At 48.1% G+C, this 27,369-nt stretch overlaps 1 protein-coding gene across 3 annotated transcripts; it reads right to left on the bottom strand.

Moving 5' to 3' along the window:
• Window positions 1–66: 66 nt before the first annotated feature.
• Window positions 67–24,826, bottom strand: PLEKHD1 (pleckstrin homology and coiled-coil domain containing D1). 3 transcript variants are annotated; one of them, XR_014693933.1, is made up of 14 exons: window positions 23,173–24,826; window positions 17,528–17,621; window positions 16,926–17,015; window positions 16,350–16,426; window positions 12,948–13,039; window positions 10,759–10,811; window positions 8,711–8,805; window positions 7,816–7,909; window positions 6,554–6,732; window positions 5,667–5,799; window positions 4,893–5,037; window positions 2,864–3,013; window positions 1,893–2,711; window positions 67–561 (listed from the first exon to the last, which is right to left on the bottom strand). XR_014693933.1 is itself a non-coding variant. In XM_084522218.1 (13 exons), exons 1-13 carry the CDS (start codon window positions 23,319–23,321, stop codon window positions 2,551–2,553), a joined length of 1,512 nt encoding a protein of 503 aa, XP_084378344.1. In that variant the 5' UTR covers window positions 23,322–24,826; the 3' UTR covers window positions 617–2,550. The 3 variants fall into 3 exon arrangements, 1 of the variants encoding a protein (XP_084378344.1); XR_014693934.1 differs by lacking the exon at window positions 67–561 and having other exon boundaries at window positions 617–2,240; window positions 2,446–2,711; XM_084522218.1 differs by lacking the exon at window positions 67–561 and having other exon boundaries at window positions 617–2,711.
• Window positions 24,827–27,369: the final 2,543 nt, after the last annotated feature.

Raw genomic sequence — 27,369 nt, 5'->3', positions numbered from 1 at the left:
AGGTGTCCTGCAGCTCCTGGACAAAATTAACTCTTACCTTGGCCTTAGCAGGAGATGCTGTGAAAAAAAAGTAGGTAAGAGAACCAGCAGGCTTCATGTTTGGTGTGTCTGCGCATTAAACCATTTTTTTAATGCGTCTCCAAAGGGGTGAACTGGGAAAGTCACCAGAGGGAGGAGAAGTTCCCAGATGGGATGACTGCTAGGGAGCTCACAGGGTCGGGGCTGGCAGGCTCCTCTGCAGGGCCACTGGCTTCAGTGAGGTTGCAAGCACATCGCCACAGGGAGCTGAGGGCACGGCTTGGTGCTAATGGGCACCCAGCCTGCCGGCTTTGGGTAAGCAACCAGATTTCTGCTCTAGATTTCACATATCCTGCCTCCAATGCTATACACATTTTAAAGTGCAGAGGCTCAACATAGTAAATAAGGTGGAAGCAGGTAGCAAGGGTGAAAGCGTTTTACGTACAGTCCTTTTGGAGGTGATACTCAGCATGTACAGCAACGCAGTGAAGCGCAGCAAGTACCCTGGCAGTAAATGTGTGTCACGGCAATTTGTCTCAACTCCTGCAGAGGCAATTTAACGTCATTTCAGTAATGGTGTGTCAAGAACACGCAGGAATTCATTCTAGCATCCACATAACTTTTATTTATTTATTTATTGCTGTCAATATGCAGGGTAAAGGAAGACCCGCTGTGGCCACCTCCTGAGTACAATAATTGTGTAAATTCTGATGTTGTGGCATTTGATGGTAATAGACCAAAGGGACTGCATTCACAAGCCACTGGGTGATTTTCCTAACTGCCTGGGCTGCAGATGCATTCTTTGGCTGTACTCGTCTGTACTTTCCAGCACCACTCAACAAAGACCTTGTAACTGGAAAATAGCCAGAGATGATGTTAGGGCAGTGCAAAGGGAAAAAACAGCTCTGGACTGGTAACGAATTAATTTGGTGGCCAGAAGCACAGCCTGGGGCTGGCCTGTGTCACAGCCCACACAGGGCAGGCTATTAGCCCCTTGGTGTCACTTGGCACAGAGGGCATGTGTGATAACCAAGGGAACTGGTGAGCATTACAGCCCTGAGAAGCCCAGTAAACCTGCATTTCAGATTCCCAAGCCCCTCTACTGCTAGATTCATCACCTTTGTATCTTTTATGGCTTTGTTTCCTGATTTTTATCACAGGGATAAGTGCTTGTCACAGGCTTTGTAAGCACTAAGCAGTGCACAGATAATTACTAGGCAGCTACTTGCATAAAGGAGTAGTGGGAGAGGCTGTAAGGTTTGCACAGCAAAGCCATCCCTCTTTTGTAACACACAAGATAACCACCTGCAGGCCAAATCCTCCGCTTTAATAACCTTGTGGTGAGCACTTGGGAACACACAGAGGCCAACCAGAAGCCCACCTCTGAACAAGCTGCCCCCAGCGCCTCTCCCATTCCAACCTTGACTTGCTGGAGGCCCAGGCTGAACCAAGATAGCCCAGGCTGCAACTAAGAGAACTGGTAGAGAGCAGTACAAAGTCCTGGGTACAGACCATTCACTGCAGCCCACACAGAGGTGGATTTCCCCACAGCTGCACTGCCCTGACATCCTGCTGCTGACAGTGTTTAAGTTGCAAAGTGGTGGCAGGTTTCGTTGCTGGACAGTCCTCATCCACCTGTCCTGAAGCTTGTTTTCCAGAGGTGATGAGGAAGCCATCAGAGCTGAGTCAAAGACTCCTACACATTGAACTTGCCTGTAGATAGCACCTTCTGTACATAGCTGTGCTCCTCCTCCCAGCAGCGACACAGCCAGCTGTTCCAGTGCAAAAAAGCACAAAGGTGGCCCCAGGATGTTGTAACCACAGCCAGCACAGGATTACCCTCCCTCCAGCTTGCAGCAATGCTGCCGAGTTACCTATAGGATCTACTTTGCACGTGATTCTTCTTGAAGCCAAATCCACAGCATCCCCAGGTTGCCTTCACCTTGCACTGCTGTCGCTTGCTTGAGATGTTGCTGCATCAGGAGCTTGCCCCGTGGCTGATATTACAGGCTGTGCCTGGGAGGCTGGGGCTGCTGCAGTCTTCAAGAAGTGTGCCATGAAGCATGCCCCATGGAAGTGCTGATGAGCAGGGGTGCTCAGCGAGCCAGTTCCTAGCAGAGATCAGGCAAAACAGGGCAAGCTCTGCCGGCTCAGGTGGCTGCTCCAGCTGGACCACGGGCTAACGACGGGTTTCTCAGAAGCACTCATGTCGGGCAGGCAGACTAGGCAGGAAAGAAAAGAAGAGGCACTTCCTAAGCTAAGGTCGGTGGTCACTGTCACATGGTATCTTGGCAAAATGTAAGCAGCTGAAGCTAAGAGATGTGATCTGCAGTGGTCAGCAGGGAAGGTCTGCCAGGCTACGGGGAGCATCCAAAGTAAAGCAAAGCCACTAACTGAGGGAATTGCCTACACACAACTTCCCCTCACCTTCCTCACCAAAGGCATATCTCCCTTCTGACCCTAGTGCCTGATGGCTTAGCTTTTGCAGAGCTGAATGGCAAGTTGAGATCAGAAGTCCCCTCCCAGCAAGAGTCACTTTTCGTTCCCTGAAGCTGAATCTTTTTGTGACCTCATGATTTGGTAGAGAGTCTCGCGGAAGTGCTGGTGCCGGCTCAGTCTTTTGGCTGCCTCCTTCAGCTCCTCAATGTTTTCAGCTTCTGCATGCGAGAAGATGAAGGACTGGGACTGCTTCACTGAAACAAGAGCAGCACAGAAAGGTCAGCACGCTCAGCCAGGGACACAAACCCAAGTTTCAACAGAGCACACAAGCTTCTACTATCTGAAGTAGATAGTAGAAGCTATCTACTTCTGCAGGACATGGAGGAAGAAGTTGCCCGATACCTACAGTCATTCCATGAAGTGCTGGTTCTCCGGCGGTGAAGGCGGCAGCTCTTTATGCGGCGAGTGGCAGCCTTGTGGATGTACACCGAGTTCTTCATGATCACAGGCATCTTGGCCTCCAGCTCAGCGTTGCGGATGCACTCTTCAAAGAACCCTGAGGAGAGGACACCACTGTGAGCAATGAATGACACTGCAAGCAAGGAATCAGTCAAGAGGGACTGCACTTGCTGACAGACTGAGCCAAGTGATGATGTTCAACACTTGCCCAGATCTTCACAGACAAAAATCTATGAAGCTCCAGAACATCATCAAGTTTGGAACAACAGAAACCTCCAGTGCCATAACTCAAATTAGAGAAAGAATGGCAACCATCCATTCCCCCTTAATCTTTCCCACAGCTTTAATGATTTAACCGCTGGAAGGCAGTTTACTCTCTCTGATATTAAGATTAAACTTATCAGCTCTCTCAAAACTCTGAACAGCCTGGCTGGTTGCATTTTCCTTGAAGAAATTCTAAAGCCAGAGAAGCCTAGCTGGGGAAATAGAGGAGTTAGAAACACTGTCATGCACACCCAGGTGTGCCGTGCATGGCCAGGGATTTCTTAATAGCATAGCAAATACGAATACATGCACGCGTTACAGGCTCTGTGCAAAGCCCCACATCCACCAAACTCAGACAATGCTTTCCTGTCCATAGCAGTTGCTTTTCTTGCCCAGGTTCATTTCCTTTTTCATTTCCTTTTTCCTGCCCAGGTTCATTTCTTCCTATGGCCTTTTCATGGTCTAATCATTCTCTGCAATTCCTCTCTTGCTGCCCTCATAGATTCCTGCCTGTATAGCTGGTCATCTTGCTGTTCACAGGGCTCAAATGCTAATGCTCCCCAGCTCTGCTGTCAAAGGGCAGCAGAGAGCTGCAGCAATCACCTGCAAGGACTGAGCAATCTGTACTGGGACTGGTACTAAAGAAAACATTGCTCTTTTGAAGAAAAGAGCCTCCAAACTTCAGAAACGTGTGTCAGGAGACATTCAGTGCCAGAGGTTACTCGCAGTTGCCCTGTGCAGGTAGCTCAGCTCTGATTGAAAGCTGAGCTCAACACAGCCATTTTAGCTCTGTATTCTTGCCATGGCTCCTAGCTGCTGGCATGAAGTTCAAAATCAAGTCCTTTGCCTCAGTTTAGGAATCTGATGGAGAAACTACTGAATAATGTTTTATATATACATATAGTGCTCAGAATGCCACAAGACTTTTTGATTTTTTCCCTCCTGGCCCAATACATCCACGTTTCACTGCAATGAAGCCTTAACTGTACAGACACAGCATCTCTATAATGGCTTCCCCCTGCACTACACTTGAGGATGGAAAACAAGGAAGACTTCTCCCAGATTAAGCTGTTGATATCAATTCCCAAACATGGCTCAAGCCAGATTCCAGGCCAGCACCCCATCTTACAAAAAAGCAAACAGACAGGGATAGGCTGCAGGGAACCTGAGGCTTACACCTCACCCGTGGGTTGCAGTTGTCTCAGCACAGCAATGCTGGGCTGATGCAGTGATTCAGCTCTGACTCAGGATCCAAAGTTTACCTGCTTGGTGACCTACCAGCACATTGCTACAGCAGCCGTGGTGCTCCTTACACTGCTGATGTTCCAGGAAAGAGGGTTGAGAAAAGAGACTGGGGGAACCAGAGGACTCCCATAAACTCAGGCCAAGTCAGTCTTTCCAGCTCTGCCACAACTTCCCTGTTTGACCTTTTGGAAAGCATTTACGCCTCTTTCTGCCACTAGGTTTCTCTTCCACCACACAGGGAAGGCTGGAATAATCTTTCACTGCTTTGAGGATGAAACACCAAGTGTCTGCATAGCACATTTTGACTCCTCCAAAGGGAGGTGGAGTTGAGGTACAAAGAACCGGGAGAGAGCACCAGGTGCAGCCTTGCTAATTTGGGAACCTCTTTTTGAGTCTGGAAAGATGGGTACAAATATTTCCTCTCTGGGAGCTTGCTCATCAGTACAGAAGATGGATGATTGACTTACTTCTCAAATGGCTGACATCTGCTTTCATCTTCTCCTCTTTCTCTTTGTTGCGATCCAGAGAATTTAAACCTTGCTCCAAGCGCTGCAACGCTTCCTCAGCTTCCCTCAGTCTCTTCTCCAGATCCATGCGCACCTTCACCTCAGCCTGAGGAAGATGAAGAGAACAAGAACTCCTGAAAACAGCTTGTGTATCTCTCCCTGCAACTCACAAGGCTTGCAAGGGACACAAAGCAGATGAAAATTTAAAAAAAAAAAAAAAAGTGAAACGAATAGAAATAACATAAGACAACAAAAGAATTGTACCTCGTGTCTTCAGATAATCTGAATTTGAAGTCCAGATTATTTTAGGAATTCTCCCTTACTCTGAATTTTCTTTTCACATCTGCACTCTCATTGTATGAACCATGTGGAATCAGAGATGGCATTTCAGCACATGAATTCATACCTATGCAAGTAGCTGAAGCTGAGCAAGAACAGGAGGCCACCTTTTCATCTGAGATGAACTTGAGATAAAGGCAGTCAATTCCCAAAATGGGGTGGGTAGTTCTTAGTTTCAGAAAGAAAATACAATTAATAAAACAGAAATAAAGGATAATATGAGTAGTAGTTCAGCAACTGAGAATAACTCATACAGCTTAGGTCAACTTAGCTTTAGTTTGGCCAAGTGGGATGCTAAAGGATAAGAAAATCTTGGAGGTGCAGGGAAAAGATGAGATGGGGGATGATCTGAAAAGGAGGTGCGAGACCTGGATATGTGACAGACACAGGCGGTACCTTGAGGTCCCTCTCTGTCTGCTGCTTCTCCGCGGTCAGCTCTGAGAGCGAGTTCTGCAGCGCCTGTGACTGGGAAGAGTAAAACTCCCGCTCCTCCTCCAGGGCTCGGGACCTCTCCTCGTTCTCCTTCATCCTGGTGCATAGCACAGTAAAAAGAAGATCACCATCCCCACACCCCTGCACAACTCACAGAGAGGAAGGGGCTCGATGCCGTGGTGAGGCACATTTAACTACCTGGCTACCCTGAGCAAAGAGGCACTAAAGGGAGCATTATCTGCCTTCTGCTTCAATAACACAGGCCTGGCTGGAAAAGTAGTCAGTTCTTGATCTGTGGGGTCTGTCCTCAAACTGCCCTCAAAGAGGTCCACGAGCACAAGATACTTCTAGTGGACAACTGCATGAACACTGAACAGATTCATAAGTCTCAGTCCTGATGTGAAACGTGCAGGCCCAACGGCAGCAAGGAGTTCAGTGGCCCTTCCTCACTCTGCCCATCCTCTCTGAAGCATTCACAACCTGAACTCCTGACGTAGGAACTAGACGGGCTTCCAGCCTTGTTCTGTGCTGGCAGCTACAAAGTAAGTCAGCAGATAGCTACGTCATTTGGCACCACAAATCCTGACCAAGGCAGAAATGTCCTCTTTCCTTTACCACAGCCAGAAGTTGAAATTATGAAGTCTCTCACCTGTCTGCAGGTCTCAGGGTCAGTATGGGAAGAGTTTTGAAGTGATCCTAGTTTAAAGCCTGGAAATATTAACCATACTCTTTATGATTGCCTCCCATCTGCCATGAAGAAAAACTACCTCTTTCCCACAACGCCTTTCCCACTGGAAGGCATCTTGTTCCACCTCCCTGTCTCCATGTAAGAGCCCCTGACCCCACTTCACCTCTTCTCTGCCAGGAGTTTCTCCTCCAGAAGCTGTTGCATCTTCTCTTCAATCTGTCGCAGGCTGCAGTGCAGTCCCCAGCTGGGGCTTTGCTCCTTGTTAGGGCTGGTTGGAGGTGGGAACTGGTTTTCATTTTCTTCCATCATCTCCAGCATTTGCTGCTTTTCCAGGGAGAGCTCCTTGAAGAAGGACAGAAACTATGAGCATCAGTCAACTCTAATATTTCTGCTCCTTTTCCTGCCTGGCACCTTACTGAGTTCCTCCACACTTACATTCACATTTCTCATTCAAATTAAAACCAGAGCAAAAAATCTGTTGTTTTTTTTCCCCCTTAAATCTGTTTTCACCATAGCCTTTGCTATGCAAGTGGAAGAGAACCTGGAGGGACCTGGAGTAGAAATGCTCCTTCCTTAACTTTCCAGATCTTTTTTCCTACCCACAACTGTGGGCAAGGAGAAAACTTCAGGAGGAGCATCAGATTTTGGATCAACTTTCAGGATCTAACAAGATCATTAAAGATGACATTGAGGCTTCAGCAGGCTAGCTGTGTGGAAACTTTGCAAAAATAATATTAATTTAGAAAAGCCACTTTTCACCTGTCCACCAGAGCAATACTGAGTAAATAAAGGGTTTTATATATGAGCACTCCATTTCCTAAATTGCTGTACAATATATGATTCCCTGGGAACCATGATCCAGTCTATGAATGAGGAATGCCTCACGGCTGCTCTAAGTCAAGGCTTATGGAGCTGCTGTTCAAAAATCAGAAAGCTCTCACAAAAGATTATAGCCTTGTTGGCCAGAAGGGCTCTGGGAGTCTTTAGTCCAGCTTCCTGATCAGAGCAGGCCTGTCAGCACAGCAAGATTTGATCAGCTGTGGCTTTGTATAGCTGAGTCTCAAAAAAACTTCCAGGATGGAGATCCCTCAACCTCTCCCATTGCCTGTTTGGTAGAAAATCTCTCCCAGTGTTCAACCCGAGCTTCCTAAGCTACATGTTATGGTTATTGCCCTGCATCGCTTCATCTGGCACTGCTGAGAAAGGTTTGGCTCTGCTGGGCTCCTCGTCACTTCCAGACATTTCTGAAGAGGATTTTGTCCCTCATATCATCTACTGAATGAATTGGTTCATCTGCACGGGGCTTAACTCTGACACTAGCAGATGCTGGATTCATTCCACGGACAGCACTGCTGTCAGTCCTGGTCAGTTCTCAAGGGCTGTTCCCGTAATGCTGCCATTCAGAGCGGAGAAGCGGTCACTCACCTCTAGGGTTTTCTGTAAAGACTCTGTCAGGCTTCGCAACTCTTTCTTTTCTTCCTCCACTCCTTTAAGGGAGCGGGCTGTGAGCTCTAGCTCCCTAAAGAAGCAGAAATGGTGACAGCTATTGCAGGGGAACACTAGCCCCGCACACTCGGACTGTGCAGGCTGTGGACTTCTAACACAGGGCCTGCTACTTGTGGCTGGTATGGGCACTGTGAGTCAGGAATTTCAGACAGGAGTGTGCCTGACCTGAAAGCATCACACCTTGAACACACCAGAGGCATCCAGGGACCTGGCTGTGCCTCCTAATGGTTAAAAGAGAGCAATGGCAAAAAATGCCCTTTTCAACACTCAGAGAAAACCACTTGGATCTTCCCTTTTCTAAACATTTGTTACTACTACTTTGTGTAGTGTAACTCTCAGAAAGACAAAATTATTCTTGAATAATTTATTATTCAAAAATTATTCTTAGTGAGACAACTTCAACCTCCACCCAGTGTCATCCAGCTGAGCATGAAAAACCAGACTGAGATGTCTGGAGCCTGCATGGCTGGCAAGAATACAAGTTGTATCAGGTGCTGAAATTCTCCAGCACCTGTCACTTGCCATACTGCCCCAGCTAACCTGAGGACTGCTCACGTCCCAGCTCCTTGGAAATGATGTTGCTGAAGGCCTGAGCAACAAACAAAATTAAGCTGTAAACTACTGGTCACACAGCTGATGGCAAACGCAAGTACTCATATCTCAGCCATTCATCTTGTGGTCAATAGTGCATTTACCTCTTTTGTACACAGACAAAATTGGTGGCTTTTATGTGTGGCCTGATTCACAGCCACACTAGTGCTTCTACTGAGGGAGCTGGTGTCCTTTCCCTGCCCTTTCCAGTTTGCTCCCTTACCGCTTGATCTGCTCCTGCTCCAGCCGCAGCTCCCGTACCACCTCTTCAAACTGCTGCTTCTCCGCTTCCAGAACCTGGTTCAGGCGTTCCAGTTCCTAGACCAAAAGAGGAGACAGGAGGGTACTCTGCCAGCACGCTTCAAAGTCATGAGCAGCTTTCCTGTTAACAAAGCCTGTCACTTTTCACATGCACTATGCAGAGCCATCAGGTATCTGATTTCAGCACACTTTTGTCCAGGGGCATTTAGAAGGAACTAGAGGTTGGTTGAGGATTTCCAGACATTCAGAAGACCCTGACAAATCATCAGGCACCTGGAAATCCAACACATGCTGCCTGCACAGATCAGCTCTGCTCCATGCATATAAAAGGTCCAAAGCCTCCTGGGAAAGGTGGGCTCTACACACACATAGCCTTTCCTCCAGGCACCCACATGTGCAGGCACAAAGCCTGGAGAGGAATACGTCAGGATGGTACTTGTACCAGCTCAAACATGGTACTCGTACCAGCTCAACCTCGTTTTCCATTCCCACTGGGACAGGAAAAACACAGACTGCACAGTTACAGCTTTGCAGTTCGGTCAGCCTGTCACTTTGGACTAATAAAGCACTGCTTAAAGATTTCTGATTACCTCAAGCTAGCCACATGGGGTGAAACAGTCCCTTCTAGTCTAGGAGAAGCTGTCATACCAAGACCTACCAGGGGCATTTACCAGCCTTCTCTCCATCTGCAGAAGAGGAGATGGGGACAAAGCACAGCAAGGGTCCACCTCCTGCCTTAGCTGCTAGGCAGATCTCCTGCCGCAGGCCCACACAGGTCACAAAACAACACTGGTGCCAGATAAAACTCATAAGACTCTTGATCCGTGACACGCACGTGACTCTTGTGCCACGTGCAGAGGCATGGTTCAAACTGCTTTCCCAACATATTGCTCTGAAGCCTCCAGGCTCACAGCAGGTCAGACCACTGCAGTCCTGTGAGCTATGTAGTCCTCCATCGCAACAAAGTCCTTCATGCTAACCTGGCCCCATCTGCTCCTTGTGGGCAATGAAGATACCATGAATGGCTTTGTAAGGACAGGGATTTGTTCCAGAGTCCTTGGACAAGAACATTTCCCTCCCTGTGGCTGCAGGTAGTGCAGCAGGCTACCTCACCAGATAGGGATGTCTCCTTGTAAAGGCAGAAGTAGCTTAGCACTGGAGAAGTGTCCAAGCCACCAACTGTCCTTTAGCTCTACAGAAATGTAGGCAGGAAAAGCATAGGCCTGAGAAGTCTAGGTCAGTATTGCTGTCTTTTGCCAAAGAGGGGCCACAGTTGTTCAGGATTAGTTGGAGAAGAGAACACGTGGCAGTTTGTAAGGCTGCAATATGGTGATCTGTGTCCCTGAGAGCCATATAAGAGGAAAATCAATTTGCAAAGCAAGTTTGCAATAACTTTACGATAGTGGTATGAAACCTAGTATAGATTTGGTGTAAATACATGAATGAACTATGCTTACTATATTAAACAAAAAGGTTAGGAATTTCTTGAAAAACAATAATAAGCGTGATCGATTAAGGTATAATAGTCACATCTAAAGTGCTGGTGCCCTGGTCTTTCTCTAGAGCAATGTTTGTTATTCTTCCCATCTCTGTTGAGTCCAAAGAACAAACCTGATTGCTTTTTGTTGCTCCTTCTTTCTCACAATGGCATCCCTACACTAGAACAATGTCAGGTCTGTTTTCTAACTCTGTAGACAGACAAGTTGATTGTCACAGCCTTCTTGAATCCAGCAAAGAGCAAGCATTCAATTCACCTGGAGACATCAGCAGGTGAGGGGTGCAGCAAACATGCTGTGTGGAAACAGCCTGGGACTGGGAATCAGGGACACTGCTCCAGGGCTGATCCCATGGCACAGCCCTTATTTCTCTTTTCACCCACAGTGCCCAGGGAATGGCAGGAAAATTTTGGCTCCACTGCCTCCCTGTCTGGACTCTGGTGTGCCCTCAAACCAGCAGCAAACCTCCCAGCCCTGCCCCATGGAAGCAGAAGGGAATTGGTTTGACACTCACCTCTTTCTGCTCCCTCTGCAGACACAGCTCCTCTGTTTCTTCCATCAGCTTATCTGCAAACACACACACACAAAGGCCAAACACAGAGAAAAGCAATTTATATCCCGGGGATGTTTATAAGCATGAAGCACTGACAGGAGCTTGTAAGCGCAGCGCTCCCTATTGCTCCATGCATATCTGTCTTAGAGGCTCCAAAGGCTGAGATGACACTAATGGGATGCTCGGTAATTTCCCTCCTGCCAAATAACTTAAACTAAGCAATCATATTAATGTGTGCTCCATCTAAGGGTTCCTCCCAAGTGCATTAACAAACTAACCTTCACCACCCTCTAGCTGAGCTAGGAAAACATCCTCAGCTCCGCTTCACACATAAGGGAGCGGAGGCACAGAAGGGCTAAGTGGGCACGCAGGGTCATTCACAGCACGGCAGCAGGCTGTTCTCCCCATATGTCTCAGTGCCCTGCCCTTGCCCTCCCAGCACATCACCCTCTCCTTTAACCTCTCTAGATTAAACTGGGAGAAGAGGTCTCACAGCCTCCCCCAAGTCTAGAGGGGCCTCCAAGGCATACTCCAAATAAATTCTCCTGAACGCACGGCGGGCTGCTGCCCATACAAACAAACCTCTCATCATACTAAACCTCACTAGATTTACCAGATTTTACTTTACTAAATTCAGTGAGAGAAAAACTTTGCCCTGAAGTCAAAGACCTATGGGGTACATGATGAAACGTGTGAAGTAGACAGGCACATGGGTGGTTTACCTTGGATAAGGAAGGTATTCAGGTTTGTTATTAAGTTGTAAGGTAAAAAGCACTGTGGTCTGTTAGAGTTACAATATGCTTTGAACCAATAGGAAAAAAAAAAATTATTCTGGTGAAGTTTAAGTTGTCCTAACCATGTTTATGTGCAATGTTAAATAGAGACAAAAGTATAATCAATTGTTCTGTGATATGAGTGTAAGGGGAGTTAAGTCAACAGAAAAGAGCACTGATGTTTTATTCTGGTGATCCTAACTCATATGAATCAATCTACGTAGATGTTAGATGGCTTGAGACTAAAAAGAGGTGTTAAATAACAACCCTTTAGAGCTATTCCCCGCAGTGACGTCTGAAAGCCTCTTGTTCATCATGTTCCCATTACACACGCTTTGAGTAGAGGCTTGCTTGTTTTTAGAACTGACTTTGGGTTTAGTCATAAAGATTGATAGCTGGGTTTTGTTGTTAGGTTTCTTTGTTTTGTTTTACCATACGGACATAAATATCCAGGATGGCTTTGTGTGCGATTATGAAGAAGGATTATCTTAATATATTTAAACAAAACTAACTGCAAATAGATTATAGTTGCAGAGCCTGGAGAAATCAATCCTCTGGGAAACCTGGATCCCAGCTGGGCGAGGAGGGGAGATGGAAGGTAACCCCATGGGGATGCAGGAAATTCCCCAGAGCAGGGATGAAGGGCAGTGTTTCTGTTCTCCAAAGATCCTTGAGCTGGTGCCAGTAGCAGCGCCTGACCTCAAAACTTAACTACAGGATGGACACAGATCACTGACGATGAGGTTAATGAGGCAGAAACGTCATCAGTTAAATAGGAATAAATATAGAATTGCTGTCAAAAGAAAGTAACCAACTGTGAAAATTCACCAGCTGAGGATAATCTTGTCAAGGACCAAAAAAATACAGTGAAATATGTATTTTACATTCCAAGTAACTCTGGTTTGCCACAGAGTGCTTTTTCCTCTGTTCCTCCATCACCTCCTCTTTTATCATACTGTGATCCTCTTCAGCCTTAAGCAATTTTTTCTGCTCTGGTGTTTGCAAAACAACATTTTAACAAAAGTTTCTAACTTTCCACCTGTCTCTCCAGGTCCTCCTCTCAGCACTCCCTATTATCTCTGTGATCAATGTGTAAAGTGTGGAGCCACAGGGCAGAAAGGCTATTGCACCTCTCTTGAGGAACACTCCACTTAACTTAGGAGGCATCTGGGGTAAAGAGGCTGCTGCCCCTTGGCTCTTGCTACAGGCAATGTGGGGAGTGACGGCTGCACCGCTCAGGGCAGTCAGAGCACCCAAGGTATTGCTATCCAGAGGTTGGTTTCTGAGTAAGGAATTGGACTACGTAACTTCCAGAGGTTTCTTCTAGCCAATTGGCTATTTGGGGTTTTACAGCATTTAGAGGCAAGAGTTTCCTACCTAAATATTCCTGTTTCTCCTTGGCCAGCTGCAGTCCCTGGGCCTCCAGGCTCTCGATCATGGCTTCTCCCAGCTGGGCATTCTTCCAGGTACTAGAGAGAGCAGACAAAGCAGACAGTAAAAGAGAGCTAAGGGTCCCACAGAGAGAGGCAAAGGGCTCAGCCTAGCAATCTACCAAGGAATTTAAACACAATCTCTCAGTGGGGATTGTGATTCTCTAAATTTTTCTCTGCAAGTGACTTGGAGAACTTTTCCTGATGTTCAGTAAAAGGAAGTTTACAGGAGCTGTATATCAATACCACACAGCTACTCAATTGTTTCTCCAGTGCTTTGGAGATTTCTATATTAAACCTAGTCCTGAGCACCCTCCAGACCAACCCAGCACATGCACAGCCTCCAGCTGCAATAGGATGTACCTGGAACGCACTAAACGAATCCCAACTTCTCATAGACCAGTGGCATTGTCTTCTGCTTTTCCAATATTTTGCTGGTTTAGCTACTTTTCCACTTCAAACATTAACTACGTGTTGTCCCCTTCCCACAGCCTTGTATCCTCAGCCTTTCTGGTATCCATCCTGGAACCAATCAATCCCTCCTCCACTCAGTTTGTACACCACTAGAATTTGGTGCCTGGCCCTACATTGAGGTAAGTGCCTCTCCCTGTGAAAGCATTGAGGAACCAAAGATAAAAAAGCCAGATGAGAAACTGGCAAGTACAGAGAGTTAAAGGTAGCAGGCGTTTTCGAAGAGTACCTTGCATTATTGCAGCACCACTGGCCAGAGGATCTCAAGGTCTCTTGAAAACATTATGAAACTAAGCTGCATAAAAGGCCTGTGGAGCAGATGCCCATTAGGGACTGCGTTGATGGACAGAGTGGGCTTCAATACAGAGACTAAGTAACGAAGGACACTGACGTACAAATCAAAAGAGAACCAGAGTTTGCTGTTCACTTCTATCCACGTTCCATTAGCAAACAGCACCTACATACATAAAATACATGAAATGCATATGTAAAATCAATTCCAATCTATTTATATAGGTGCACATACAGGAACAGCAACTGCTGCCCAGAAGTTTTGTCATCTTTGTTAAATCATAAGGGAGCCTATGAATATTAAATACCTGTAAGCTTTCCTGCATCAGGCCTCTTTGTGAGCCATTGGAGACTGTGGCCTTTTGGAAACTGTAAGTTGGCAACCTCTTACAAAACAATTTCAAGGCAGCCTGTACTTCGTCTCTTGCAAAAGCCAAATACATTAAACACACATTACCCTAGGGACCAGGCAACTCACACTACTAGCAGCCCAGACACTACCTTGTGCTCTTTGCAGGCAGCTGGGTTTCTTTTCAGCTAACGAGCATCTAGGATATTTCCAAAGTGCAAAGGAAATTAGAATGCTAATTAAAAAGGTGATGTTTTGCCCACAGGTAGACATCTTCAACCTGAGTGAGAATATGTGGGTGTGAATGTGTGTTTTTCCACTAATGTGCTCTGATGTAGGAAGAATCTGATCCCAAAGAAGCCAACAGCAAACAACTCAAGCAGGGGAGGTAGAGTTTATCATATAATTACACGGAGGGTTTTAAAATGGCTGCAGCTTTTAAGGGGTCTATTCATTAGATTCGTTTTTTCAGCGTTCCCTCCCCAGCCTGACACGTTTCCCTGTCTGTAGCTCAAAGGTAGCAACACCCACTGCTGTGTAACTTGCCAGATGTAGCCATAGCACTGCAGTATTTAGGCTTTTATTCCTTTTATCTGCTGGAACCAGTGCCTGAGTGCAACCACACCTGTAGTGCTACACAGATGCTCACTATGGCTAAGGGGGCAGCAAACTAGTGATTTGTTATTTTGTTCTTCTTACCACATGAGCTGTTGTTGGTAAAAGCCATGTTGCTTGAAGTGCTGGAAAGCACAGCATCAGAAAGGCTGATGCTCCTTTTGCAGATGGGCATCCATATTCCAGTCCTTTTGAGGTGGGGACACCTCTGCAGCTTTGCTGGCATTTTACCTTTCCTGGGAGCATCCACAACCAGTTTCTGGAGGCACTTAGTACTTTGTGGTCCACAGGACACGTGGACCATGCTCCCTCTACCTAACACCCCCGGCTGGATCATCATCTGTATATGGGGGTGAGGAGACAGGGGACACAAAGTATGGCCCCACAGGGAGACAGACTATCTGAAGGCAGAGCTGCCTCAGTAGGTGGCATGAGGGTCAAGAGCGTAGTTTGTCTTAGAGCAACAGAGATAGGGAAGGGACCTTTGCTTAGGAGACAATAGGAAGCAAGTAGGAAACGGCATCATGAGGGATTTCACACACATCTAGTCAGCAGTTGAGGTACCTGAGTCTGAGTTGGCTCTTACCCTGAAGTAGCTGCAAATATCTTCCAGAAAATGAGGGAGGAACAGGGCAATCCCATTTTTTCCTCCTTTTTTTTTTTTTTTTTTTTAATGTCAATCACAAAGCAAAATAATTTCAGCAGCACATCATGTGGTATGGCAACGGTTGGCACATTGCTCGGAATAAGCTCTCAATCTTATCCTCAGCTGGCCACATCCCAGCTCACACCTTTCTCCACACAGAAGAGCTGGTGATTTCTTTCCCGTTGCCCACCAAGTCTCCTGGCAGGCTGTGCAGGGACTGCCACCATGGGCTTTTGTACTCCCACATTGGTGCTTTTTACACACTAATATAAATCGTGCAATCACTGTTTGCTGTCACACAAAGGCCATTATTGGCACTAACCAAGCAGCACAGGGGCTGCATCACCATCTTTCTCCCCTGCAGGTTGCAGAAGCAGAGAGGGGAAGCCACCACCCCGTTGCCTGTATTAAACTCCAGTGCTGGGATATTGGGGCAAGGCCTGCAGAGGAGAATGGCTCTAAAACGAGCAGCTGGGCAGGGCTTGCTTGTGAGAGCCCAGATACACCCCTTCCCTCCCTCATGCGCTTTGGAGGTGAATTTGGCCCCCAAATTACTGCCTATATGAATGGTAGGTTCTGCCCTACAAGTTTCTTGCTCTGCAAGTTTCTACCCACCTGGGGAAATTCACATCCCTTTTTAAGCACTGCCTCTTCCTGCACCTGCTGAGACTCAGAGCTTCTGCTAAGCCCCAGGTCCCACATCTCTGAGACCAGGGAGAGGGACAGCAGGTGCCAGGTGACAACCCAGGTTTGTTAGCCAAGAGTCACCACACTGTACGCCGACACAGGAAGCTTTCTGTCAGTTTTACGGTGTTGGTATTTTAGGAAAGGATGGACCCAGGAGGCAAGTGAGGGTCTCGCTAGTCTTGGGGAGCTTCTCTGCCTCCCCAAAGTCCTTCTAGTCAAACTTTTTCCTCTTTATCCCTTATATGTCTACAGAGCAGATCAAAGAGAAGAAGGAACAGAAAGCAGCTTACACTTTTCCAGACTCCTGCAGCATCTCCAGCCACTGAGCCTGCTCAAACTCTGACTCGGCTGCTAGAACAATGTTACCCTGGAAGAGGGAAGGGGAGGGGAAAGAAACCCAGATTAGAGAGGCTGGTGCCTTACACCCAGGGCACGAGCTGCACACAGCTATGGCAGGAGGAGGCTCACACCTCTGCGGGAGGCATCACGCCGGAGCAAACATGGCCCAGGCCTACCACATATTCGTGCTTGAAAAGAGATGCACACAGGAAGAGCTCGTAGAAAGAATAAAGGTATAGGGGGGAAATAAGGGGAGATGAGCTCTTGGGCTTCCAGATTTCTATCTACTGGTTTGCTAGTATACTAAACCCACTGTCAAAAGGAGGAAATTCCCTTGTTGGCTGTCAAAGCAGGGGCAGTAGTAAAGCCTTGAGGGGACTTTATATGCTAAGCCACCCTCCCTCCCAGGATAGTTTGCCCAGAGAGGGTACACAGACATTGGCAGAGTGGGAAATCCAGCTCTGCTCATGAGCAATAAGTGTTTTGGGGTTTTGTTTTCCTTGAGAAAGAAAAAAAAATCTACTTACGTGGAAGTCTTCATGAGAGATCTTTATGGCGTAAGGCATGCTGGGCTCTTCTTTGGGTTCCACGATGCAGCCCCCTAGGGGTATGACACCCTGGGGATGAACCAGAGCACTCCAATCAGTCAGCAAAGTCAAGTATCACCCTTAATTAATCAGGAACTGAACCACCACCCTTGGTCACTTGTGGGCCCCTGCCCTGCCTTGGACATCCTGGCGTGGTGATACACACAGCTTCTGAAAAGCAGAGGGACTCCCACCACCACCACCAGGAGACCTCCAAGTGGTATCTGAAAGGACATAAACACGCATTCAGCTTGGAGGGGAGGTTGCTGGTTAAAGCACAGAGGTGGGAAGGTGTTCTATCAAGGAGAAGGTGATCTCTTGACAGGGGCAGACGCTGTGGAGTGGTAAGGTAGCACAGAAAGGTTGTGCATCCATTACCCTCGTCCGTAGGTCAATGCCCCAGACTGACACAACTCTCACTTTTTTTTGGAGGCTTCCCCAGATCTGCAAGCTTATGCCTTAGCTCTTCTTGACTTGATAGTCTAACGAAAAAGAGAAGCTAGAAACAGCGTAACCCTCTCTACCTTACAACCACTGCTAACCTTGGGGTGGATATTGAAGTATTTATTGCTTTCAAAGTTCTTCTTCTCACTCTCAGCATAGTAGAGCAGGAAACTCTCCTTAATGATGAAGAACCTGTAAGACAGAAAAGAAACAAAACTCTGCTAGAACAGAGCTCTTGGTTCACAGCACAAATGCCCACCTATAGCTGCTTTCTGAGCAGAGAAGTTGACCAGTCCTACCTAACCTTCATGCGGGGTGCCTCAATTTCCATCCAAAGGCAAGTGCCAGTGCTTAACAGTAAGCTCTAAGTTCCAGTGCCTTGTGCTTCCACACTGCACACGCTGGTGTTGAAAACAAACTATGGCATCATTTACTGGCAGGGGAATGGGACAGCAGTCTGCATCCAAGACAGGATCCCAGCCAAAGTGTTTTGATGTCTTGACCTGTGTGTATTCTGTCTAGCCTACATGGTGGCTTCAACCTCTTGGAAGAGAGCTGCTCCTTTCTTTTAAAGGCTCTCACGTGGGCTAAAAGCAACTAAAAGCTTGTTTTTGCAATCAGTTCCCTGCTGCCCTTTGTTCTCTCATTGTCCCTTGCCAGCATAAGCCAAGAGGGAAGCGTTCCCACTGTAACACTGAGTCATATGGCAGGGAGAGCCACAGGGGAGCATCCTCAAGCGACTCTCAAGGCAATGCATTCGTCATGAGAGCACTCAGAAGCAGAAATAAATTTTAGAGATATTTTTAAGCAGAGCTGTTGGCAAAGTCTCCTGACACTGGCCTTTGTAAATAGAAAGGAAATTGAATTTTCTTCTCATATGCACCACATTAAGATGTGCCTTGTTGTACACAGTTAGCCTTAGGTATGTTCTGACAAGCACTGCACGGTAGCCACAAAACACCACAGCACCTGTAAACCAAGCCTCTAATTTACTGGAGCATGTCCTAAAATTGTAATTAAAGGAGTTCTGCTTTTAGCCTAGTTGGATGTTCAAAATGCCCCTAGGAGAGTGCCTCTTAGAAAACTGATGTTGCATTTACCCTGCAGGCAGTGGCACAGGGAAGAGAGATTTGACGATTCTGTGATTCTGTGATTCAGTTCAGCCTAAATATCTGCAGCCCTCAAACATGCTGAAGAGCAGCTGGAAGGATGGAGACTGGTTTAGTAGGGAGCTTTCAAACAAGTAAATGACAAAGAAAATGTTTTGCAATGTTCTGTAGAAGGACCTGCAGCAAGCTCCGGCTGCGGGCCTGCTTCAAAATGTTTAAGCGTGGCCGTCATTGAACACATTGAGCACATTCACACCCAGGTACGTTCACAATGCACAAAAAAAACAGCAGAAATTCAGATGCCCTGAGTTTTTTTCCTTCTCCTTGCCCACTCATTTGTATCCATTTGTGTTGACAGAGGAGGTGGGAAGGAGCAGCCAGCTTGCTGCCTCAGCAGGACACTCTTCTCGCCTGATGCTCCAGGAACATCACGGTTGACTGCCTGAACTCACCTCTTGTTCCCGACCACAGCCTTGCAAAACCTCTCTGGACAGCACAGCGTGACAGTGCAAAAAACACTCTTCTGTGCTGAGCTTAGTTAGTTAGGAGAGGACCAAAAGGTTGCTCGTGCCCTGTGCAGCCAGTCCAGCAAGGTCCCTGAGGAGGAACAAGTACCACTCGCCCTAGTACTGCATCTCTAGCCAGCAACACAGAACAGTTCTCTCGTGACAGCAGGCAGGGACATGGAGGAGCATCCCAGAGAAGGGGGGCAAGCAGCTCGCACAGCTCTGAGACCCAGGCAAACACAGGCCATTTGGCAGATGTGGCACTAGGAGACATGCCTGATGGAGTGGATTCACCCAGGCTCCACCTCTGTGTGAAACAAGGATTGGTATTTTCTGGTATTTTTGCATTAACAGAAAAGGCAGCCGTGACTCCTGCATCAGGATCAGAGATGGATCATACTTTTTTGGATTTTCAGTGTTCCTGATAATCCCCGTATTACAGGTTATGCTCCAGTGGAAAAACAAACCAAAACAAAAACAAGAGCAAAGCCCAGCACTGATCTCCCAGAATTGATGTGCCTCTGGCGGATTGATGAACTTTCAGATCCCTGACCTCATGGATGCAGAGAATCCATGGGGATTTGGAATGAAAACAGACTAAATAAGAGTTTTAAAAATGCAATAAATAACAGGGGAAAAAAAAGGCAAATAAGGAAGAACACTGTAAATCTGGTTAGCTGGTGGGCTGCTGCATTTGCTTATATTCTCTTTTCTATCCTTACCGGAAAGGCAACACCTAAAAACTCAAGACCACCACTTCAGCTTTGACATTCAGGACAAACTCTCTGTACAAAGATGCAGGGGTAATTGCTAACTGGGAGAAGGGAAGTTGCAGGACTCCAGAGGCAGATGGCTGCAGCAGCACCCAGGTGAGCAGGAAGGCCAAAGATGACCGAGGGGGAATGGGAGAGACACCCCAAGGAGTGGGCCTGCAGGGCTGGGGATGCTGGGCTCGTGTCTGAATTGAGCACAGGTGTGAAAAGGAAAGAAGAGGGAGTGGAAAGAAGAGGGAAAACACTGAAATGTCTGTGTAATTAAACTGGGATGGGGAGGGACAGCAACAAGCAGTGACTTGGTCTGCCAGGATTAGGCCTGCCAGACCCATATGGCAGGCAGAGATACTGATCTCTGGAGATAGAGCACTGTCTTTGTATCACAGAGGGCTAACGAGATTAATTAGCTAATCTTTGAGAAAGTTTTTGAAGTGACAGTGGCCCAAGCTAAGCACTTACATTACCACACTGCAGCAAGCTGGCCACGGGTCTCTGGGCACCAGCCCAGGAGCACACGCAGCAGATCCCAGCCCCACTCCCTCTCCCTCGGGACAGATTGAGAAAACTACAGGAAAAGGACACAAGTGCTGTATTTCCCTCCTTCCAGTAGCAGCCTGGCACCTCCAGTGGGTATCAGCACATCTCAGAGGTATCAGCACACTTTTCCTTTTGTTCTGTACTCTTTTCAGTTCCCTGTGTTCCTCCTTGCTGTGGACAGCCACTCAGCAGGGACACACCTCGGGCTTTCATTCTGGACTCCACTGATGCTGCTGCCCATACAACTTGTGTACCAGGGAACAGCCTGAACTGTGTGCTCTTGGTTGGAAGGAAAAGTGAGTGCAGCTTTATGGGAAGAGGAGGAAAGAGAATACAGCTTTCTGAAGCCAGAGAGCACTACTCTGAGAGATAGGATTCTGCTAATGAAATCTCCAAATCGGGAATTTCAATCACTAAGTCACCACAGCTCTGGACACTGTGCCTGGTTGTTTTCCTCTGATTTTATTTTTTTTTTTTATCCATTCAGTCTCCACCCTTCCTTTAAACAATTGGTTTTCTTCTCAGCATCTCCTGCAGCACTGTTGCTACAGCCAAATGAATGGGATCGAGCCAGTAAACATAGTGCAGCTCTTAAAAGCCACACGGAGTAAGTTGCATGACTGATGGCCTGACATGATCGATCCTTCTGCTTTATCTCCCTTCACTTGGAAAGGCTTTCCTCAGGACAGGGACTACTACCTCTGTCTAGTGCAAAATTATTTCACAGCAATGGCACAACCTGTAAATACTAAATAGATAAAGTGAGACAAAATAGATAAAATCCAATATTTCAGGACAAAATCTGCATTCCTCAGAGATCAGATCCCCAACTGTATCTAGCAGTAGTTTGTTTGTTTGTTTTTTTCTTAATTTAACCAGAAAGGAAACATCTCTTCTTCTTTTCATAGAATAATGCACTTACCCAGCTGTGCCTTGCTGGGTGTGTGGGGTAGGAAATGCATGAAATGCTCCTCATCCCCCACCGTAATGACTGATGGACAATGACATGCAAGACTTTTGAGTTTAGAGCGAACCAGTTCTGTGCCAAGAACTCTCTCTGCTTTCAGAGGAATTTCAGCAAACCCTCAGAGCTTGTGGCACGGCACATCCCCAGACACGCTGTGCCAGAAGCTCTGGGTTCCTCGCGCAGGACCAGCACCCTGCAGCCCGCACCCAGCTGAATACATCCATGGTCTGCCAGGGCCCAGGAGCCACCCCACTGGGTCTGATGGGGCAAAAGCTGGGCTGCAGAAGAGCCTGATGTGCTGGGGCTCCCCCAGGTAAACCTGTGCCTTCTCTGGCCCCTCCGACCCCGAGGCAGGAGGGCACCATCACACTGCTCCGTGTGCTCCCCCTGCCCTGTGCCGAAGTCTCCACACTCTCTGCTGCCAGGATCAGCCCATCCTTGGACCAGCTCTCCCTGCCCTCATCACTCCTCCAGTCCCACAGGCTTTTTGCTGTGGAAGCCACTCCTTACCAGGAGTCATCTCCCATTTACCAAACACATTTCTGTCCCTGCTCCCCCAGGACCCTCAGTGGCCATGCTCGCAGCCAGCCTTCCACACTGCCCCACGCCTGCCTCCCCACATCCTCCCTCCCGCCATCACTAAAATATTTACAACTTGCTGAAGATGGGGATGACTTCTAGGAATAGAACAGCACTAAATAAATAATGACAGAGAGAGAGCAGAGCTGGGCCATTTGCCTGTAAGAAATTTTGATTAGGAAAAAAACCTTTTAAGAATGTGTCCTCCATAGCAAATTACCTTTCCCCTATGTTATTTTGCCCATTTCTCAGCAGCACAGTCACGTCAGCTTCCAGACACCATTCATTTAAATAGCAGTGCTTGTGAGCTGAGCAGGGAACACCGACACAAATTCTGTCCTTGGTGAAAACAGGCCATGCTTTCAGGAGAAAGAGCACAGCATAAAACCTGCATGAGTCCCAGATAGCCACAAGCACAAAAGCACTACTAAAGTACACTTTGATTCCTTGTGTCGACACTTCAGCAAAAGGCCGTGCTGCTTTTCAGCCCCAGGGGTAGCTCGGGCTTCCTGGGCCGCCTTTTGTTAGCAACTCATTTCTGCCTTTTCCCAGGGGAAAGAGGGGAAAAAAGGAAAACAGCATTACTTTGTGTTTCTGGCACAGTTTCCTCTGCTGATATCTACCAGAGGAGGTAGTACTACCAAGCTACCGAAGGAGGGCCAGTACTATTATCCTCCTTCTAAAGTTCATGACAACAATCCTGGGTCACAAAATCTCTCTCTGACAGCAGCAGGGTGAAAACACAAGTTTCTCGGCTGCTGGCCGTGAAACTGAGTGGCTTGCCAGTGACACCTAACAGCAGTGACATGAGTCTGCCTCCCAAGAATGCCAGAGGGCTTAATCCCTTGGGTCATGTACCCCCAGTGAGCAACGAGAGCGAGCCATGCCATGTTCCTGTGCTCGTACCCGTACGTGACCAGCCCTACCTCATCATTTGACAGCTGCTCTCCCGAGAGGCCCAGTGCTTCACGTACAGAAGTTGTGCCAGCTTTGCACCTCAGGCTGACCCACCACTTCGGTGCAATAGGTTGTACTTCTGCCCTTGGCAGTGTGCTAGCAAACCTTTCAGACCCCTTTCAGGATGCCCTGTGGGCAGAAAGAGGAGAGCACACTGGGGTCTGTGAGGCAGGCACAAGACAGCAGGGAAGCTCTGCCAAAGCTTCACCCCTCGTCCCTGCCTGGCTGGCTGCACTTGAAGAGAGTCTGAGCACACAGCCAACTCAGCCCAGCACCCCTTGGCTCTGTATTTCACCCCAGCACCCTGCAGCTTACCTCCTGGACCACTTGGCTGACTGCCTCCCGAAGGGTCTCTTCCAGAGCACGCCGTACAGCTGCACTTTGGTGCTGATGTCCAGGGCATCCGAATCTGCCTGGTCCATGGACGGAGAAGGGGACACGGAGCTGGATTTTGAAGCAAACATCGCAGATGGGTTTGGTTCCAACTCCCCCCTCTGCTTGGCAGCTCCGGGAAGCCGATTAAATGCGGCGAACCAGAAGGATGCAGCCAGCCACGCCGGGCGGCAGGCGGAGAGACTGGGCTACGGTCTGAATCAATACCGTGGCTGCTCAGCACTCAGTCAGTAATTCGCCCTGATGCACAGATGATGAGAGTCTCCTCATTGCGTATGGCTTCCCGATGCATTAAAGGCAGAGCACAACCCAGCCCAAAGAGGGAAGAAAAAAAAAAAAAAAAAAAAAAAAGGAGCAAAGAAAGCCTGAGATCAGGCATACAGGAGGCAGACAGCTCACCAGACAGAAAGCAATACCATAAGCCAAAGGACCTCTGCACCAAAGGCAGCCTGGAAGGTTATTTCACTTGACATTGCAGCTCCCCAGGCAGGAACCAGGGCAAGGCGTTTTGCTGTCAGGCATCCCTTACTCTGACGCACACCCCAAAATCTCACGCTTGGAGGCAGCTGCTTCTCATTTGTCCTGCAAAAAAGGGGAGCAGAGCAGGAGCCAGCGAGCTCAATCAGCTTCTCTCTGCCCTGGGGAGGATTTTTCTGTGCCAGGCTGGCACAGCCCACCCTGGGACATTGACGTGGCTTCTGGGTCTGTGCTGGGCAGCATCCAGGCTGCGTGCCTGCCTCATCCTTAAAGGGCTGCTCCTGCTGGGAGGCCGGGGATCAGACAGCTGCCTCCCCCTGCATTTTGGGGTCTGCATATGGCAGGCACAGCTCCTGCCCTGCTTCTTGGGTTCCAGCTGCTCCTTGGCCACAGCAAAGGTGCAGGAATACAGCACAGGACTTGGGTGAGCCTCCATTCATCTCTGTCAGCACTCACACAATGAGATTTTGGTTCTGCTTCCTAGACACCTCGCTTTGGGGTCTCATGTAATCAGTACAGATGCATACATGCTGTGAGACAACCCCTCCCATTTGGCCTGTACCATCCCATTTGTACTGACGTTGATTGCCAATACACCAGCAGTGCTGTTGTTCAGAAGCAGCACCCCGCAGCCCTACAGTTTAGGACCAGGGGATGTGCCACATCACAGCACTGGACAGGGGCCTGCTCAGCTTTGCCTGGTGACAGAAAGCAGGAGCTTGGAGAGCGTGTGAAGCCTCTGAAGCTGAGGAAACAGCCTGCCTGCTGGTCACAGGCTGCAGCTGGTGTGGGAGAAGTTACAGATGCAGGTCCCTGATAAATGTCGCTATCAACAGCCTGATGAGAGTCAGCAACCCCAGTGCTTTGTTACTTACCCTGGCTTTTTGGACCATAGAGCATGTGTCAGGTAGCATCACAGCTCAAAGTGGCGTTGAGGGACAGGGTGGAGAGCAAGGGGCAGCAGCATTTACTGCCTCATCTCACCTGAGCCCCAACTCCTGAGCACCTCGCTGTGTCACAGGGAAGCAGCATTAGTGCTGTAGTGACCATCCCACCCACTGCACTAAAAAGAAAATACTCCTCATAACCAGAGCTTCGGGAGAGGGGAAAGTTTCCCTGGAGTTATATTGCACAAATATAATAATAATAATAATAATAATAATAATAATAATAATAATAATAATAATAATAATAATAATAAAAAAGTATCCTGGGCCCAGCAGCACCGCCTTAACTTATAAGTGCACAGGGAAAAGCCAGAGAGCCCCTGCATAAAGATGTCTCTGCCCCTGGACACCAGCACCGACACAATGATTTATAGCAGTGACCTGGAGCGAGGAAAAACAGGCCTTCCTTCTTTTTATTTTAGAGATTAAGAGAGAAAGGATGGCTGTGGCTCACAGTGCTGGAAACACAGGTATTGTCTGCCCTGAGGCCTCCAGGCCAAGCAAGGCACGGGGCAGTCACAGCACGCTCATCACAGGAGGCAGCTCCAGGGGAGGGGAAAAAGCAACTTGCTTACATCAAGTCTCCAAAAGAGCTAAAAACAGGCAGGAACTAGCAATGCTAGGGCAGGAATTAGCAGCAGGGTGAGTTCTGTAACCACTGATGCCCGGGACAAAGCAATTTGTAAAAACAGTGGCACACAGCATCTCTGGGGTGCATGTGCTAATCCAGTTACATCGGGGGCCTGCTTGAGGGAAAACACAGGAAAGCAACCCAACAGGTTGCAAGTAAGGCAAGCAACTTCTCTCTCACAAACAGAAGGTAAGGGCCCAAGGGCCAGCCTACAGGTTTCTTGGCGTAACTTCTGCCAGGTGCCAAACTTACTTCCACCAGCCAGGAATTAGAGATCAAAAGAACAGCCTCATAAAACCTGGTAGGGGAAAAAAAGGATCCACCACAGGGCAAGCAGGGGGAGCCAGGTCCTGCAGAAGTGTCCTCTCCAAATCCCAGGAGACAAAGGTCCTTCAGGAAGCACAACCGAACAACCTTGTTTCTGATATAATATCTTGGTGAAAAATAACAGCCCCAAAGCACGCAGACAGTTATATGATCAGTTTGGGGTTAACCTGGGGGCTCATTTATAAGGGCAGAGGAGGAAAACCCAAGCATACTGGGCCTCAGCAGGATAATCATTGAACAAGTGCAAAAATCAAAGCATGGTCACAGCCTGCACTGGAAGTAAGGGAAGACCCCAGGCCCACAGGTCCCTTCAGCACTGCTGTCACCACAGATTCCCTGGCCCCAAAGCGATGCAGAAGAGGACTTGAGGGACGATCGCAGGTAGAGCTAACCCACAGCCTGACAGGAGACTGGAAGCACTTCACTTGTTTAAGTGAGAGCTGAGGGGAAAAATTGACTGCTCTCAAGTTTCAAGAGCTCTTTCCCCTCTTAACGTATTAGCGGAGGTCGATGCTTGCAATAAAGTGAGTGAGCGAGCTGGAGTTGGCCCTGAACAAGCGAGTGGATGTGTACCCACCACGGGCAGGGGGCTGAGGTGCTCGAGCACACGACGAGAGCGGCAGAGGTGGAAAGCCATCAGTGGGCTGGATGCTACAAGCACAGCAGCCTGAGGCGGCCGTGCCTTCCAGGGGTACGGATTAGGCCTACCCTCTTTCTCCAAAACATTTGTTGCAGAGTAATAATTTAAAGACTTTCGATGGATGTTATACTCTCAATGGCTCTGAGGGAAAACACAGCTGCATGGCCTGCGGAGAAAGCACTGGAGCTTCGCTCAGAAAGCCTTCCTGTGGAAGAGACAGGTTGTACTGACAAGCAAATTATTTCCCTGCTGCTGTCCCTGGGTTTCCTACACACCAAGCCAATACAATTTTGCTTAAACTACTCAGAGGCAAGCAGCAGTGTGAGCTCGCAGGGAAGCAATGCTCCATTGCCACAGGCCACCCTCCGGCTAGTGGTGCCCCCTCTCAGTTTAAGGAAGCACACGCTGGATAACCCCAGCCGGGGCAGAGCCTTGCAGTTTTTGAAAGTAAGAAGTTATTTCTTTATGTCCCGGGCAGCCTTGCAGCAGCACTTTACAAAGATTTTACCAGTCCTCAGGTTGAGGCTAGGAAACTGAGATTTGGGTAAAGCTGCTGCAGTCAGAAGGGTTCGGCTCTGGCTCTCCAGTTTGGATTCATTTTCCTCTCACAGCTTTTTTTTTGGCTGTTTCCACCCAGAGGCCCATTAGCAGTTATGAGAGGTATTAGCAGGCATCTGGAGCAATGAGGAGACAAAAAAAAAAAAGTCCAGCTCAGGTTTCATTTCTGATGTAACATTCCTGCAAAGGTAAAATGCCACATTTATGTACAACATGATGCTCCAGCTCCCCAGATACACAGCTGTGTGCAGGGGCAGCTTTAAACACAGCAGAAGCAACCAGCACCAATCCATCTCTTTCACATGATCCACTGATAGATTTTCTTTTGCACATGATTAAATTTTTAACGTCAGATGGGAACTCGGAGCTGTCCTGCAGAGCTCAAAGCAAATGGGCATTAAGGCAAAGAGCCTTTGTAGATTTATAACTCCATCTGACGTGGCTCCACGGTCTCGGTAGAGTGGTCCAGACAAAGCCCTCCATGAGCCCCTGCCATTCAAACCCTCCCAGATCCATTTTCAGCGACCCCTGAGTCATAT

The sequence above is a fragment of the Aythya ferina genome (genome assembly GCF_964211825.1).
Source record: "Aythya ferina genome assembly, chromosome: 5".
NCBI classification, from domain to species: domain Eukaryota; kingdom Metazoa; phylum Chordata; class Aves; order Anseriformes; family Anatidae; genus Aythya; species Aythya ferina.
Note: the sequence above shows the minus strand (reverse complement) of the source record. Positions and strands in the feature narration are given on the sequence as shown.